The 19,023-nt window shown below is 39.2% G+C and overlaps 2 protein-coding genes across 3 annotated transcripts in view; both read right to left on the reverse strand.

Moving 5' to 3' along the window:
- bcar1 (BCAR1 scaffold protein, Cas family member) overlaps positions 1–6,942 on the reverse strand; it is a 65,582-nt gene extending 58,640 nt beyond the window's left edge. The window contains exon 1 of the mRNA XM_041996371.1: positions 6,631–6,942. Within this exon, the coding sequence (XP_041852305.1) occupies positions 6,631–6,642 (12 nt within the window). The 5' untranslated portion in view covers positions 6,643–6,942. The remainder of the gene's footprint in view (positions 1–6,630) is intronic.
- A 1,844-nt stretch (positions 6,943–8,786) lies between these two features.
- Positions 8,787–19,023, reverse strand: part of cfdp1 (craniofacial development protein 1) — a 15,144-nt gene continuing 4,907 nt past the window's right edge. For both annotated transcript variants that reach the window (XM_041996385.1, XM_041996386.1), the window contains exons 7-8: positions 12,178–12,336; positions 8,787–9,825 (exon numbers count right to left, since the gene is read on the reverse strand). In XM_041996385.1, coding sequence (XP_041852319.1) covers positions 9,735–9,825; positions 12,178–12,336 — 250 coding nt within the window. In that variant the 3' untranslated portion in view covers positions 8,787–9,734. The remainder of the gene's footprint in view (positions 9,826–12,177; positions 12,337–19,023) is intronic.

The raw sequence follows: 19,023 nt of genomic DNA on the forward strand, positions 1-19,023 counted from the left end.
GCCAAACAGCTAATTCTTCTGTTGACTCTTGTTTGGTGTTGAGAGTGGGCAGACTGGTTGGAGATGATGGAAAGAAAACAAGTCAGATAAGCATTGGCTCTAACCAAGGTCTGCAGAACAGCATTTCTGAAGACATAACACGTCCAACCTTAAAGCAGATGGGATACAGGAACAGAAGACCACACTGGGTGCCTCCTGTCAGCTAAGAACAGGAAACTGAGGCTACAACTCACCAAAACTGGACAATAGAGGATGGAAAAACACTTCCTGGTCTGATGAGTCTCCATTTCAGCTCCACATTCAGATGGTAGGGTCAGAATTTGGTGGAAATGGGTGGGACTTCCCATCAGTCTGCACCCCTTATTGTAACAAATTAGCTGCAAACTGCTTTTATTTTATTTTATTTGTACTACTATGTTTTTAGTTTAATATTTTTTAAATTTATTAATTTATTATATCATTGCATTTTATTTTATTCCATTTTTTTCTTTTTCTTTTTTCTTATTTTCTTTCTTTTTTTTTTACTATATTTATTTTGTTATTATATCATTGTAAATAAATGTAGGCATTAAGGGATTAAAGAGTTAACAATCATCAGTGATGGTGGTAAAAGCACCATCAGGAGGAAGATTTGATGTTGAATAAACACTAAAATATTGTTAATTATACGGTGGTAAGAAATAAAACTGGAGCTGTATGAAATAAAATTTATCCTAAAAGCTGATGGGCAGATGGGTAGGGGTGGGGGTGGATAGGATGGGATGGGGGTGTCTGAACAGAAGGGGTCAAACATGGATGCCAGAAACACACATTCAACTTCTCTGATCTCCATGAATCAAAGTGTGTCTGATGTTCGTTTAATGGTTTCTGTCGTGTCTGCATGTTCCTGCATCATATCACACAGACCCTCCTGTTGCCCCTGGCAACTCCCTGCAGAGAATGGCGATCTGAGAGGAACTGAGGTGCAGGGTGGTGAGTGTGTGTTTAGATGGGAGGAGGGGCATCTACTTCTAAGCAGTGGAGATAAATATGAATGTATATTGACTGTATTGTTCACACACACATGCACACAAACACACAAATGGTTGCCGTGGCCAATAAACCAAGCAGTCCCTGATGACTACGTCAGGAAACCCCAACATATGTGCATGTGAGGACTGATTAATGATGGACAGATCCACCAGCAGATGAACTTCACTGACCTGAAGATGCTAATCCTCGGATTATCACATGACCACACACAGCAGAGGTTTCTAACGAAATTCAAGCAGATTAAATTTCTTTATTCTAATAACTGATTTCTGTTCTCATTCAAGATACAATCTCTTAGATTGTTGGGTTTGGATCACAGATGTATCAATCTATTGTTCTATAACAAGACACTCATTCAGTAGTCTTTTTTGTGATCTGATATGAATAAAAGTGATTGTGTTAAATCAGCTGTGATATAGTCTCATACTGATCAATGGATCCTGAATCCAATCCAAATTGTAGCGTAGCAGAATTTGTGGCATCAGCAAACATCAAATCATCATCCAATAAATCTATATGATCAAACTTTCAATTTCTGCTGGTGGTTTGGATCACTGTTTAGATTACTGCTTAAAAATGTCTTAATCTGATCCGAAGTGCTGCAGCGCGGGTTTATATGAGCATTATTAGCACAGATATTATTTCTACAGTTTTATCTTTTCATCATCGGTTCACTATTAAATCCAGACTAGAAATTAAAATTCTTCTCCTCACATGCAAAGCTCCTAGTGACAAAGATCTCAGACCTCCAGATTTCCCCAACAGAGAACTTCACTCTCAGTTAATTGCATTAAAATTTTTAACGTAATTAATGCATGCATGGCATAACAAGCCCCATAAATCCATCATTTTTTCAGTTATGACGGTGCGACGTGGAGAAGCACGGTGGAAGAGATCAGCCGGGTGGTTCTATGGATGGACTTGAGAATAAACAGCATTAATGGAGCAACCCATGGACTGAGCTTCAGTGAAGAATGTGGGTGTTTTAACATACTTTTCCCGGTGAGAGGGTTCCACACTAGGGCTGCGACAATTAGTCGACATTGTCGACAATAGTCGACAATAAAAATAGTCGATAACGAATTTAGCTGTTGACTATTGTCGGCAAAAAAAAAAAAAAAAAAAATACAGAGTGAGACATCGTCTTCTTTTTTTTTTATCTCTGCTATGCAGGGGCGGGTCTAGAAAAGTTTTGATGGGGGGCCAGGCAGGAGCACTGACCAAGAAAAGGGGGCACAATTGAGACCTTATTTTAGGTCTAGATTTGATGAAATATTGAACTGATTATTTCAACAAAAGTGATCATCTAATGTAGAAAAGTGGAGTAAAACAAGCAGCCAATGAGGTATTTTATCAGCAGGTGTTTACTTTGGGTGATCTTGCTGTAGGACTTTTGTCACTGCTGCACAAACACTCACACTTCAATGATAAAAGGAAAAATGAGTTTCTTCATCAATGTTGGCTGTTTAACTTCAGTCGTCACATCAGGTGGTTTTGTGACAAAAAGTATCACCATGGAAACGGTTGGTGAGATGATGATATATGAATTCCAAATTATGATATAGAACATGGTAGAGATGGTTTAGAACAACATATAGATTTCTGCAAGTCTAAAAATGCAAGTAGAAAACATTTGTCATACATTTTAAACGCCTACTGAAGAGTCAATCAGATTTCTCTAGTCCCTAACCAATCACAGAGAGAGGAGGTCCTCTGTATCCACAGCAAAACTTTGTGTGAAAATGGTACCGTTAAAACCGTCTGACCAGCAAGACAGAGACATGTTTTCCATCTCAAGAAAAAAACCTGTGTGTTTCCCTAAACAGACTCACATTTAGGAAACTGTGACAGACCCTTACAAACTTGCACTATTTGACTTGCAGGATTATTTCATACTTAATACATTTGCTTTATATCTGTATTTGTAGTTACACCTGTAAAACTAGAAATACAAGTTACAAAACATCTGTTACTATCCAACCTCCATACTGTGGGGTGACTGGAGGCTGAGAACCAGAAATGTTCTCACAATCCAACAGAAGCCAATTTTTGGAAAACTTTTCCAAGACAAGATCAGAGGCACCGCTTATCAACAGGCAAGCAAGGTAAATGGTTGACATAGCAGTGCATCATACATAAACAAATGAGAGTGGGTTTATCAAATTGTTTAGGCAGTGGTACGTAGTGCAGATAATACAGAAACTAATTCCGCCTGTCCTGCTCCTGTCTAGCCTGGATGACATGAAGCTGAAAATGAAAACAGATAACTTGGTTAATGCTCTTTCTTTAGTTATTAAATTAAAACTGTGTCCAGTTAAAGGTCCAGTGTCTAAAATTTCCTGGCATCTAGAAGTAAAGATGGGCATAGAAACTGAATTCAAATACCAAGCACAGTTGTGAATGGACAGTGGCCATCAGTGGCCAAAATTCATACTAGACCTCAACCTACTGCACCCCTAGAATAGGCAGCGATGGCACAATCACAATTAATTGTGGTATTAATTTTCAGTACTGCAGAGAAGAGTTATTTCCTCTAAACAAGTGGATTAAGTCATCATTGTCTGACTTTTTTTTATAGAAGAAGAAATAGACTAAGACCAGCCTGTAAAGCATGACATAAAAAGTTGCAGAGAAAGAAGAAAATAAACGGAATATGTTTCACCAACTGCAGGATAACCAGCAACTTTATATGCTGAAGGTAAATGCTCAGTAGGTGGGTAAATGAAGCTAAAGTTTATCTAAAATAACATTGAAATGAAATGTTATCTTGTCATTTGCTATTCTGTGATCATGTGCGACTCGGGTTGGTAACGTGTTGCATTCAGTGAATGTTACATTATACAGATGAGAAAATAAAAACTAATTACATCTTTGAGTCAGACAGTTTCACTGTTCAAACATAATCCGTCTGGAATGAGGTCCATGGCTTTTAGTCATCAGTGTGCAATAGTCATCGTCTGTAGAAGAAAGCGTATTTAGTTCCAGATATCTGTCTTGTTTCTTTATTTCCACTGTTCTAGTATTATTTATGTGTCAAACTGCAGATATTCTGCTAAAGAACGGCTGGAAGTCAAAGTTTGCTGGATGCTTTTCCTGGGTTTCTAAAGTAATGTTTAAAACAATTTTTATAATATAATTTCCAGAAAGAAGCCTCCCAAGTCCAGGTATAGGTCCTGTAGCCTTTTTTACATCTGTTTTCTCTGAAAGAAATCCAGAGTTAATATGTTGAATTTATTTATTTACACAGATGAGAGGATTTAGTTGGAATGAGACTTCTTGGTGTTTTCACTTTGTTGTTATATTGTTATGTTTGGCATAAAAAGATAGAAATAAAAAAAACTTGAAGACCTATTAGAAGTGTTCATGTGGTTTTACACATTTACAATGTTGGGAAATTAATTAACACATAATAATTGTAATAATCTTAAAATCGTGATTATTTCTTCAAAAAATAATCGTATCAAGAAAATCTAATCGTGACATTCCTAAGACCAGGTCCAAATCACATTTCCTCTAAAACTGTTTTATAATGTGTTCTTTTATTTAAAAGTAGTCTGATGTTATTTATATGATTTACATGGCGGCATGTCATAGCTGCTCTCTGTGTCGGGCAGTTGTCCCTGTGGCAGGCTGGCTGGGATACATGCTCTGGGGCGGTGGCTGGTCTCCTGGGTTCTGGGGCCCCCCTGGGCTACCGCTTGATCTTGTGGTGGCATTTGTACGATCACTGATCACTATTCATTCCTGATATTTTGCCACCACATTTACTAACCTGCATGCTGAGACAGTCACAGTGTTGTCCTGTGGGTTTAATTATCAACAACTACAGTTATGTTCATATTTTTTGTGTGTGTTGCTGATGCTTCTGTTGCTGTGATTAATGACTTTTTCCCAACTTGTCTGTCTTTTTATAGGTGCTTCTGATGATTGTCAGTTTTGCTTTTTTGAAGATGTTGCAGGTGGTTTTCTGTTTCCGTACAGGTGTAGCAGCTGGTTGTCTGTTTTTTTTTTTTTTTTTTTTGTTAGTTTGTTTGTTTTTAAGATTGAACAGCTGATGCTGTTACTTTCTATCTGGTGTATCCTTGTCTCTTTTTTGTCTTTGCTTGTCCAAACACTCTGGATGCTGGATGCTGGACAGGCCAAGGTAAAGAAAAAATATATATATCCCAGTCTAAGGGGTTACTTATCCCAAACAGTGCTCGAGAGCCTTTCAAACAATGCTATTTTAAAGCTCAGCGGGTTCCCACTTTACACAGACTTGTTTGTCCATTCAGAGAAACCGTAGTAAAAATAGTGGCACAAATATGGCAGCTGCCATGTACGTGGGCCCCACAGTAGATAGAAATGCTTCATTCTAAGAAAATAAAAACATAAAGTGATCATATATCAAAACTGTTTTTAATAATAGATTTCATGTTTCTGTCATTGACCTTTGATTTTGCTACACGCTGCACCTTTAAGCTATACTTTCAATAATGCAAAATTAGAAAATCTATAGGCAAGACATTGAGTTATTTGCAGGTAGTGTTTATATTTTATTTTCTATATGTGCCTAGAGGGCTTTATGCTTATAAAAACTTTAGGTATTAATTGATGTGTCATACTATTCTGTAAATGTAATACTAAAATGTCATAATGTCGTCTGCTGATTAAAAATAGTGAACAAGTAGAAGCAGACAACTGCTAAAGAACCCCCAAAGGTTGCATTTGAGGAAGTAAATGTTATAATAACAAAACCTTTTAGGGTGATATTAACATGTTATTGTTATACAATATCATAATAAAAGGATGACAAATACTAGCTGAATAGGCCCCTGAAAAATTTTGCCCACGGGGCCTAAAGAGACTCTAGAATTGCCTGTGGTCACGATACTTCAAGCTTCTAGACTCCTACCAAGGAAAGTGAATGAACTGTACGGGTTCTATGTGATATCAGGGTTGGGAAAAGTTTGGAAATTATTTTTAAACCTGGAATTTTACCCGATGTGTCAACGCTTTTTATATAAAAACCTCTCAATGTCTCATAGAGAACCAGTAAATACATTATTAGAACATAGAAAGAACATTAAAACATGACAAAGCACCAAAACTCAGGAGGAGGATAAAATGATCAGTTACCACACTGCATACCTTTTACCAATAATAACAATAACTGACAGGAGCAGATGAGTTCTGACTGGCAGACACAATCCCAACCTGCAGGCGGTGTTTGTGAAACAGATCCTCAGGAATGTAATGAACAAAACACAACAAGCTCCATCAATGCCACATTCCACGACAGGAACATCTGACACACACGCGCGCGCGCGCACAGACACACACACGCACACACAGACATCAGGATCTGTCAGATATGTTGACAGGCCGGTTCTGCTGACCCGGTGTGTCCTTCAGCTCTCAGACAGACCTGCATCTCTCCATCCCCAGAACACCTTCTTCCAGCTGGTTTTCCCCAAGAGTAGATGAGCTGTGGGAGTGTGTACTGACTGGGTGTGTTCAGATGCTCATGTCCAGATTTAAAAGCCTACATTTCTAAGGATCAGTTGTGAGAAAGTGAAGGAGGAGAGATGAGGTGGTGTTCCAGGCTGACATACTTACAGGGACAGACATCTTGCTGCTGTAATTTCCTGCTTCAGTCTGAAACGCGGAGCTTTTTTATTTCCGGCTATCCGATTGTTAGTCCTCCTCCATCCATGTCAGGGCCAGAGAAAAGCGGGCTGCAGAAAGAACTGTTAGGCTTCGGCTGGGTTCGGAGAGGCGCAGCAGCGGCAGAGGTTTGCGGCAGCAGCAATGCGGCCGCCCCGGATGACCAGCCGGATCTCCTGCGCTCCTCCTCCTTCTCCTCCTCTTCTTCCTCCTCCTCCCGGCTTTCCCCCTTGGTCTTTTCGGAAATACTTCAACTGAAATCCGTTAAAATGACGCAGAGATGATCGCTGAGATGTACGTTGTTTGCAGACGGGAGCAGCGCTGCGCGTGCCGCTGTCTGGCGCCGTGCGTCCTCAGGTTACAGTCCGGCCTTAAAGGGACCGTCCTGTAGTCTGCTCATCCATGAAGGAGGCCTTCAAACACAAGTGGTTCCGTCCAGTTTCACTCACCAGGTACCGGGCCTGATACCAACCTGGGGGGATTTGGACGGGTTTTTCCATCTTTTCCCACTGACTAGATCACGAGGAAGTGATAATTAACAGCATGTGTAAGATGTAAACCTATCATTAAAAAATGTTGATGTGAAATCCAAATTGAATTTTTATTAAAAATTAATAACACACACATGTGACATTTTTGTTATTTAAAAACAGGAAATCCTGTCATTTCCCTTTTAAATGGACCCACATTTTTAACAAAAATGTATTTGTGGGATGAGCAGCAGAGCTGAATATATGTGGGTTGTGCCCATGAAAAAATTGGTAAATCTTTGCTACAAAACAGCTGATTTTGCTGTTGACTGTTGTGTGGTGTCATTTACTGGATTGGATGTTTGAAGCCTGAAGAAACAATGTTGGTAATTTAACAAAGGCTCCTTTGAACAAACAGGAACCTCTGTATCATGCAGAAATCCCCAGCCTGGTACTTCCCCCTCATGCTGGTGACCAGCTTGATCACACCCTGCTGTGGATGACACCCCATTCTTCAGCCAGCATCACCAGCCAGTGTGGTTGTGTTGGTCACTAGCAGCCCAAGATGATCCAATAAGTGATCCCTCTGTCCATCTTTACATCTGAGCCTCTGCCTCTCTGAAATGCTCCTTTTATTCCCAGTCATGTTATTGACCTTTTGCCAATTAATCTAATCAGTTGTCAAATGCTCCTCTAGTTGTTTCTGATTTGCACCAGCTACTTTTTCAGCCTTTTGTTGCTCCAGTTCCAACTTTTTACAGATGTGCTGCTGCCATCAGAATAAAAATGAGCTCATATTTTTCCATGAAATGGTAAAATGTCTCTGTTACGCTTTAACATCATTTCACATTTAACCTTTATGTTCTATTGGGAATAAAATATGAGTCGATGATATTGTTTTTATTTACACTTTACACACCATCAAAATTTGTTCCAGAGTTGAGTTTAAACAAAAACAGTGTGAAAACCAGATATGTGGGTCCAAATCTTACAGGACACAAGAACCAAAAAGAGTAAGAAGATTAAAAATGGTTTAATATTAACATGAATAAACAAGAGAAGCATGTCATGATCTTTCCACACCAAAGCATGCTCCTGTTTTTTTATTTTGTTTTTTTGTTTGTTTTTATGTTTCAAACACATCAATAAACTTCTTTAGACTCAAAAACAAAACAAAAATAAAATTGGTTAAATCACAAAATAAAATGTTCAAAAAGAAGCATTGAGCTAACAATGAACATTTACTGGTTTTTGTTATTTAATTCGGGTCCTGAACTTTCTACATAACACCGCTGTCTTTTAAATGACTTACATGGAAACATTTCAGTTTAACATCTGTGCGGTAACGTCAGAGCGGCCATCTTTACAGCAGAACAAAGATTACAGATGGGGGATATCATCATGAGCTTTTTTGTAATGATTGACAAGAAACCATCATAGGTTTTAAGTATGAATGTGACAGCAGTGAACACAAACTAACGTCATCATGCAGATGAACCAAAGGTCGATTGAAGGAGGAAAATCTGAATTCAGCTGCTGCTCAGCTGAATGATCCCACATTTTTATCCACATGTTAAACAGCTTTTAAAACAAAGACATCCTCTCTTCAGTTTCTACACAACAGTTCAATATCATGACTGCAAATAGGGTTTAATGAGAAGGAAAACTATACATATGTGTCAAAGTTTTGATAAAGCAGAGCAGTTCTTCACCGTCAGACTGGTATAGAACCACAGAGCTGCCACCCGAGGGAGAAACCAGACTGGACCATATCATGCTATAACATAAAAACTTTCACATTTTTGTAGGAAAACTTGTTACAACATAAAGTTTTATGTTTTTACTATAAAACTAACGTAGTAACATAATAACTTTTATTACAAAAACCTGAAACTTATGACATTATAACGTGACAAGTTTAATGTTTGTACAATAAACACTTTATAACATAAGTTTAGAAACTTATAATGTGATAAAACTTACCATGTTATAACGGCACGTTTTTACAAAGGAACTTTCATAATACAACAGTTTCATGTTTTTACTATAAAACTATAACATTATAACGTGATGAGGTCCAATTCTATTTTTATTTGGGTGGAAGCTCGAAGCTTACGTAGTCTGGTTTTTAGTCCTGTGTCAAAAACTGAAAAGACAAGAAATTTACATGCACAGCAAAATTCTGATATTAATCTGATTAAAGTCTTAAAAATGATTTTCTGATCATTTAAACCTGACTGAGGTATTCAGAGTTAGAGATGACCTAATCAGCAAATTCAGACATGTTTTTACATTTTCCTCACTGTTCAGTCACACTGTGTTTTATAGGACATAATAAAGACTCTCGGTGGACTCGAACATCATGGCGGGGGACACTGTTTGCTGGAGTCTCATTCAGAATAAGGTCTAACATGAGAATATTGCTGTGTAGATAACCAGTGTGAAGGCTGTTCTCACAGGGAACACACACGCACCGTTACACAACCTCAACCTATTTATACACCCACCCTGAAATAGACAGAGCTGCAGTTTGAGCTCCTTTTACTGCAGGAACATCAACTCTGTCATGACAAGAATCGTCTGCTGTCATCGCTTCATGTTGCTCAGACGCACAGCTTTTTCCAGCTCAAACTGCCGATGGTCCACACGCTCCAAGAAGTTCTTCCGCTCCACATAACTAAAAAAAAAAAAAAAACAACACAGAAAACAAACATTAGACTCACTTATGTCATCACAATTACCACTCAGCACACACACATACACACAAACACAGAGCTTCTTTTGAGTGTGTTTAAGAAGAAAAGAAACCCATCAACTGTAGCTTTCAAAATCTACCCAGCATCACCTTACAATCAGGTAACATTAGATACCTGGGTGTAAACATTCCCTCCAGGCTCTCAGAACTAACAAAGCTTAATAACATTCACCTTCTTCAGACTATAGAAGATGATCTCGCTCACTGGAAATCTCTACCCATTTCACTCATGGGGAGAGTTGCTACTAAAAAAATGATGGTTCTACCCAAAATCAACTACTTGTTTTCTATGATTCCTATGAAACCCCCCGACACCTGGTTTAAATCACTGGAATCATAATCTCCCAAGTTCTCTGGAAAAATAAACCACCCCGGATCAGTTTAAAAACTTTACAGAAGCCTAAAGACAGGGGGGGGATTAGACCTGCCTAATTTTAAACATTACTTCCTAGCTAATAGGTTGCAATATGTCCTAAAAGGGCTCAAACTTAGTCCACTAGATGACCTGTGGATAGACATAGAACAAACATTTTGTAATAATTTGGAAATTTCTAATCTTCCTTTTTTCAGCTTAAATATAAAAAAGCTAAAGTGTCAACATCAACACATCAGCCTGGTGGGAATTTCTTAAAAAAACAACAACACCTCAATAATACCATGTAAACTCACACCCATCTGATACAATTATGAATTATGGTGGGGCGTATCTCAGGTAGAGGTTAATATTCAAGTGTTTAAGAGTGGCTTTCAGAAGTTTAGCAAAGAGAAGGGAGAAAAGAGGCTCCAGTGGAGAGGTATGTGGTTTTCTCTGACAGAGAATGCTGTTTAACTTTTAATGTGTACCAGCCAGAGTCTAGCTAAGCTGGAATAAAGCAATTTCCACATATTTGATGATCATGTAGATCATAGTCTCAGATTAATTGTCATCATGAGTCTCTGGACTCAGAGACGAAGCATATTTGGAGGAAAAAGTGTTTTTTTTTTGGTGGATTCAGTTCACCACTGTGGCAAGGCACTTAAAAACCAAAGTGAGCCTTTGTTGATAAAAAAAGTGTGTGGGACCCCACACAATGTATATATATTTACACACATTGTGTGGGATCTAGCTCCTTTATTGTTCAGCAGATATTTGAGAAAGTGGGTCAGGGAGACATTGGCATCAAACCTGGGCTGGCTGTGTTTATATGGCAGCTGTTATACCAGGTGTACTGAACACTACACCCACAGGAGCGTTCAGCTACAACACAAACCAGTTATTTTCCTTGTCTTTCATCTGGTCTGTTTGCTTCTGAAGCAACACTTCTATGACGGTTTAGTAACCGTGCTGCTCTGACCTGTTGCCACCACTATCAGGGAAAACTCAGACAGAAACAGCTTCTAAACTTTCCTGCTTTACTCTTCAAACCGAGGTTGGGAGGCGGAGGCGAGGTGACTCCTCCTGGGTGAAGCTGCGGCCAGCGGCCAGCTTCAGGGTGAACTCACTTTAGCCAGCAGTGGTGAAGCAGACACAGGACTCTGCTGGAACTAGAAGAGCTGTGTGGTGTTTATTGCTAAATCTTGTTGCTAAACTTTTACAGCTAACAGGCAGTTTCTCCAGCGCCTTTCTCTGCACCGATGCAGCTGATCTAACTCTCTAACTCGACTTTTAAGTGGCCATGCTGTTCTTTAAGCACATTGCTGTAAACAGCACCATGTGCCTGCACGCAGAATTCAGAAAAACCAAATGGAAGTCGTTTCCACTGAAGTGGAATCTGGATAAACATCCTCAGTTATAATTTCACAGTTTGGGAAAGTTAAACGTTTTTTTTTTCCTGTAACTGTTGATGAATATTTGAAATGCCCTGATTATCTGGACGGCAGACACACAACTAAGATGAGAGGATTCAGGATTTGTGGTGAACTCAATAGATACAGCTGGAAATCAGAAGTCTGTTCTGAAAACATGGGCTCTGATCAGACATGAAACTTGTTTGAAACTCTGAGCTGCTATCTCAGAGCCTGTGTGGGAAAAAACAACCAACACAGTGATGAAGAAAGGCCAGCCTCAGACTTCAGTTTTTGTCTGATTTTCCAGTCAGTTTCCACTCGGTCTTCATCAGGTCAGTTCGTGGTAGGAAAGCTGTTTGTGGATCAGAGGTCTCAGAAGTTCATGGTGTCATTGGGTTAACTGGTTTTGATAAGTCGAGCTGTAAGACTTTGACATTTTGAATCCAAAAGTGAAATAAGGATTTTCCCACCACGAACAGCTTAGCCCCACCACTCTGAATCTCTTACCCCTCTTTTCCTCTGTTGTGGATGGCCAGCTCCTCTGTGATGCCCTCCTCTGATTTAAAAGTATCCCAGTCCATCTTTGACTTCTCTAGTGTGCTGATTTTCTGTTTCTTTCCCCCGATGCGGCTCAGGATGCTCGACATGCCGGCTGGACGCTTCGCACTGCAAACAGAGACGGAACATGACCCGCTTGATCCACACAGTTAGACGTACAGCATCAGCAGAGGCTTTTCTGACACATCATCACACAACCGTCACAAAAAAACTGGGCTCCTGAGGTTTCTGAGTTAAAATGATTATCAGTTCACCTCCTTCCTTCACTGGTTGTGACTGTATCAGAGATGAAGGAAGGCGACTGGTAACCTGTTCACATCATCTGTAAGAGTCTGTTAGTAAGCATTTAGGTGTACTGTGGCCTGAGGAAGTATTCATCCCCATTTTTCTCATCTTTTGCACTTTTAATTTAGACCGGTTTTAGAGGGAATTTTATGGTTACAAAAAAGACAAATCTACAAAAACATGGTCCTAATTGATGAAGAGAAAGGAAAAAGTATATATTTTTTAAATTCTCCAAACAAAAGGTGCATTCTAATAAGCCACCGGATTAGTTAAATAAGGTCCATCAGTAAACAAACACCTGCTCTGACAGACCCAGAGTCTGAAACACCTCTAAGACATGCCATGAAGAAGACCAAGGAGAACATCAATCTAAAAGACAACAAGGAGACCAAATGTAATCCTGAAGCCGCTTCACAGCAGAGACAGCTGGATCTGTCCACAAGACCACCATCAGCAGGGCACTCTAAAGAGCTGGACTTTATGGAAAAGTGGGCAGAAAGAAATACTCTGACAGTTCACCAGAAGAAAGGAGTACGTCTGGAAGAAAGACCTCTGGTCAGACGAGACTAATACTGAACTTTCTGGAGAACTTTTTGGGATATTTTCCATCAGCAGGGACACTGGTCAGAACTGAGGGAATGATGGATGGAGATAAGTCCATGGAAACTCTGGAAGAAAATCTGTTTGAGTCATCAGGGCTGGTCCCCCTAACAAGACTCAGACATAATCCACAACCAGTATCACTTTCTCACAATTACTCCCCGTCCTCACAAACCTTGGTGTAAAAATGGACCTCCGTCTCACTTTTGCAGAATCTCCTTCCTCCACCTCAGGATCCTCGCCAGACTCCGGTCCACTCCCACCCTCCCAGACAATGAAAAGCTGGTCCACACCTTCGTCTCATCCAGACTGGACTACTGCAACACTTTTCTCGTCACAATCTCTACTAAGAGTCAACAGAGACTCCAATACATCCAGTACTCTGCAGCTAGGATCCTGATAAGTGTAAAATCACTCATCAGTGTCTATAGCAGGAACGCCAAACTCATATCAGTTCAGCTTCCACATTCAGCACAATCTGATCTCCAGTGGCTCGAACCAGAAAAAAAACAGCATGATAACCTATAACTAATGAAAACTCCACAATTTTCCCTTTTTTTAGTACAAAGAAGTATTATTATCAAAATGTTTACATTTAATGAACTATCCTTTTAGAAAACATTATGAACAACCTCAAATTTCCATCCATCCCTTATCTATACTGCTTCATCCAATGAAGGGTCTCAGGGCAGTATTTAGCAGGTGAGAGGCAGGTACAGCCTGGACAGGACACCAGTCCATCGCAGGGCCAACACAGAGAGACAAACAACCATTCACACTCACTCCTAGAGAGAATTTAGAGTCACCAGTTAATCTAAGTCTCAGGTTAAACCTAAGTCCAAGTCTTTGGACGGTGGGAGGAAGGAGTACCTGATGAGAACACATGCATACATGGGGAGAACATGCAAACTCTGCACAGAAAGGCCACTGTTCCAACCTCCCCTCAGCCAAGGCTCAACCTCCTTGCTGTGAGGCTGCGGTGCTGCCAACCATACCACCATGCAGCCCAACTTTAAATTTATGAAAAGAATAAGTGCAGTTATTTTGCCTGAGTTACACATTTATATATTCTACTTACTTTAGTTTATTTTAGATTTTTATTATACTTGATCTTATAATCTTATATAGTTATCTATCTATATCTATCTACATACAATCTATCTATCCACAATCCACAGAAAGTTTTAAAAAAGGACTCAAGACCTTTGAGTTTGACATTATGTTCTTTTAGGGCCACTTTTAAATCTCCTCTGACTCACATGGATTTTCTTTTATAAAATTGTTTTTATGTTTTTAACCATGACAGCATCAGGAACAGAGATGTCACTCATGCACAAGGTTGAAATACCATGTGACTCATCTGTGACACAACCTCAGGTTTAACCACAGGATGCCAACCCCTGGGCAGAACACCCAGGTACATCAACATCTGAACAATCAGTTGTTCAGAGAAGAAAAACTGAGAGAAACTGAATATCGAATTTGGATCCTACACATCCCGATGATCATTTAGTGGAAGACCGGCATTTTACTGTACACCACTGTAGACAGACCTTGTTATTTACTGGAGTATGATGACACACACAGCTAATTACTGTGAACCATTTTAACAGCAGTCATTTAGGCCTTCTAGAAGTGATAAACAGCCATGAGAAGCTCACAGTAATGATGTCAGGCTGGGTTTGGTCCTCTAACACAGCTCAGGGAAGAACATTTTTAACACATATGAAAGAAAAATATCATAACTGAGTGAGCTAACGTCTATCCGGTTTTAACCACAATGAGTCCAAACACACATCTTTATGTTTTCCTTCCTTTCATCATCAGCATCAGTTCATTTTAATCTGTGTTATTTCAATTTAATTTAAATACAGTAACAGTAACACACGTCTACCTCTGAAGGCTCGTGGTGAGTCAGTCTGCAGCTGAAACCCACTGTGGGGATTTAACCCACCACCACCTTTCACTGCAGCCTGCACTCAAGAAGGCAAAACTAAATATGATATGAAACGGACATATTTTCTAAGCAATCCAAGTATAAAATGAATAAACTGCTGTGCTATCATAAAAAGAGTGCATGACTTCAGGAAAGTGGCTTCAAAGATGTGAATGGATGATTTGTGATTGAATTGTGAAGCCGGTCAGGTTTTAGACCTCAACACAAGTAGAACAGTTCAAAAGATCCAACCAGCAGCAAGTCTCACCCATTTTATCACAGCTGGATTAACCTCTTTTTGACTAGACCCCCCGTGCAGGGGGCAGCATGAGATACTACAGTAAATAATACCTTTACTCACACTATGAAGCAGCAATGCTAACATGGAGCACACCAAAATGACGGGGAGAAACTCAGCTAAACAACTCTACCAAGCACCGGCATCCAAACCAAGCAAGGCAATGTAACAAAAACATGAGAACATTAATGTCTACTTTAAAAAGTGTGAATTCAAGACTGCAATGCAAATGTTATTAGCAACATTCCAGTTAAACAAGAAGTCACATACTTAGATTTTCTGATTCACAGAGAAAAAAAAAGGTTAAGATGCTCCCAAAATTTTATTCCAATTATACAAAAACTCAAAAGAAACTCAAACAAGCTGAAGGGATATCCCATCTAACATACGCTGCTCTCTCCGTACATCTAGATTAAAAAAAAGACTTTGATCATATGCTTTTTCACTGTTTGGAAAAATCAAACACTTCACATTAGAAACACAGTTATTATAAATAATTATGAATAAAGTGGGATGAATTTTCTGCACTTCTCCACTTTAAATAACACTTTTAAAATAAATTGGGCCAAAAATATTTTCTTAAAAATCCCATTTCTATCGGGAATTTTACACCAAATGATGTCTTCCCTCGTTTTAGTGGCTTTGACTTAATTTTGAATTGCAATTATAATGTTGACAAACTCCCTGTGAAACTTAATCTTTCCATATGCAGGTTCTTTTAGCCTGGTCCCTAATTTATAAGCATAACTTCTCACAATATAAATACCTCATCTGGAACAACAGAGATATTTTGTTTAGAAACATGTCACGTTTTATTGAAAACTGGGTTAAGAATGGAATTCTACTGGTGGGTCAGTGCTCGCTTACCAGTTCCTGTCACTATATAACTTTGCCGTCACTCCCAAAGAAGCCTCATTAGTACTTAATGCCATTCCTCCAGGTAGCTTCCCACCCACCCCAGTCCCTCTCCCAGATATTAACTGGAGGAAAGTCTGGATGATCGGCCATAAATTTTTAGCTGTAAATAAGGTACCCAGCCAGCCACTACAGGCTAAAATTTAAGAGACATAAATACTAACTGCAGCTTTTGTGGGAATCATCCAGAAACTGTGACACATTTCTTTTTGTTACTGCTGCTTCAAACTGAGATTCTGCAAAGAATTCAGCAAATTTATAACTGACTGTTTTTAAGGACTTTTCAATAAAGTGGGAAAATGTGTTATTCTGTTTTTTCAGTATCTCACAAAAGGATGACCATTTTTTTATAATAAACCTTTAAATTCTGATAGCGAAATGTTTGAAACAGAAATGTAAATTTACTAGTAAAATACCATGTTTCACTTACTTTTATAAAGACCTAGAATATATACAATATCACACTCAAAACAGTTTGTATATATGGATCTTTGCATTTGTTTTTATAATTTTATATTTGCACTCTTGGCAGTCTAAATGTAATTATCTCCAATGTGTTTTATACTTGCTTTTGTTCAATAAAGCTTTAAAAAAATCCACTTAAGAAGTTCTGCTAATTTCTCCACAAACGCATGTCGTAGGAAAAGCAGACTGCTGATTACAGAGACGTGTCTCATCACTGTGGGACAAAAACTCTGGGACTAAAAACAAAATGAGTTTTTGTTTCCAGATCAGCTGCTCTGAGTCGGTTCAGTAAACTCTGATTATCTTTACCCAGAGTTAGATACGTGTACAAACCAGAATAAAAATCCATCGCTGAAGCGCTCAGGAAGTATGTCTACTTCATGGAATCAGTTACCATGGTAACAGACTCTCTGGTAACTTTCCCTCAACTCAGAGTTAACATACTCAGCTTCTACATAACCTGCTTTCTAGAACGGGAACAATCAGTAGTTCAATAAACAGATTTTGAGCACACAATGAAGCCGTGTTGTACTAGCCATGTTGTTTTCTGCAGGTTGACACCCCCCCCCCCCCCCCCCCCCCCCGCTGGAGTAAACACATCATCAGAAACCATCATCTGAGGCTATAAACAACAAACACCAACATCAAAATCTTGGCCAGGATTATTGAGGGAGGAGTGCTGATGGCTCTTTCCTGTGTTGTGTGTTTTCCTCTTCACACACACACACACATACACATCAACACACACACAGATAGAGATAAAAAGGAAATGGGATGTGGACACACTGGTTCCTGTCTGTTGTCAGATGAGTTCCTGTCTCCTGTCTGTGTTTTTTTTTCCTCTGGGAAGGAAGACATGAACACACCATCATCATTTATCACCACGGCAACAAAGGTATTAAAAGGGGGGAGGGGACATACACACTAAATGCAGCACATACAAAGGTCCGTGTACTTCAGGGAGTCTTTTGTTTTTTCCCTTGGAACAAAAAAGAAAATTAATTTAATTTATTATTTAAATCAAAGTGAAAAATTGGATCATGAAACAGTTTTCTGACTAATGCTCAAAACAAAAATGGAAAAAATTGATAATGAGCATCTCGATTTGATTTATCATATGAGAGAAGTCACATGACCCAGAAGTTGCCTCTGCTCCGTGTACACTGTGTTGACTACACATCCAGAAACGTGTTGAATCATGATGACAGATTCGTCCAGCATTAAATACTTCCTCACTTGGTTTCACATTAGTCTATTTTCACTGACTCCTGTCAAAAATAACATACGCCTATCATCACAACTGCAAGGGCTGAATGTACAACCTTGGTCTCAAAAGAAAGCTGAGACATGAGATTAATACAGAAGAATCAAGATGTGTGTTTCTCTGTTAGAGTAAGTTCTCCTGGAACACAGTAGAAAATGTAAATGGTTCTATCCCCCATAAAGAAAACCACATTACTTGCATTAAAAACCAGAGGACAGCAGTCCAATTAATCTAGGAATTACTAAAGTAATGCCTGATCAGGAACTGTGCTACAGTAGAAGGTAAAGACATGAACCTGAGCGGTTTTCCTGATATGTTTATAGAGGTATAATGCAGGTAAATATTTCAGGAAGCAATCGACCGATGATGATGATGGACACCTCTATCAATGATCAGAAGAATCCAGAGATGGCCCACATTCACCTTAGAAACACCATGAGGATCCAGAAAGAAGAGAAGCCCAAGAGGGTCTATGATAGGAAGAGTGAATACTTCATTATAAAACCTCCTTCATCTCCATGGAAACCAGCAGGACCTTCATGATTAATTTCAAACAAATGCAGAGTCGTAGGAGAACACGTTAGCAGAGTTTTTAGAGCTGGAATCAAACTTTTCACCACAAAACAGCAAAAGTAGGACATGATTTACGATTTTAGCTCCCAGAGTTTCTGTCCCACAGTGATGAGACAGACATCTTTGTAATCAGCAGCGTTTCTGCTTTCATGTGACTCCGTGTTTGTGTGGTTTGCTTGAAGTGGAGAAATTAGCAGAAGCTCTAAAGCAGACATTGTTGTTCTCATGTTTTTGTTACATTTCCATTTACTAACTGCTTGGGTTTGAACTGTGTTTGGTTTGGATGTTAGTGTTTAATAGAGTCTTTTAGCTGAGTATCTCCCAGCCATTTTGGTATGCTACATGTTAGCATTGCTGCTTACTAGTGTGTGCAAACCCCTTCTGGGCTGTAGGATCTAATGGTGGCCTTGGTACAAAGGACTTTGTGATGAAGAGAGAAAATGAAAACTGATTTGATCT

Source organism: Melanotaenia boesemani, chromosome 10 (assembly GCF_017639745.1).
Source record: "Melanotaenia boesemani isolate fMelBoe1 chromosome 10, fMelBoe1.pri, whole genome shotgun sequence".
Taxonomy (NCBI): domain Eukaryota; kingdom Metazoa; phylum Chordata; class Actinopteri; order Atheriniformes; family Melanotaeniidae; genus Melanotaenia; species Melanotaenia boesemani.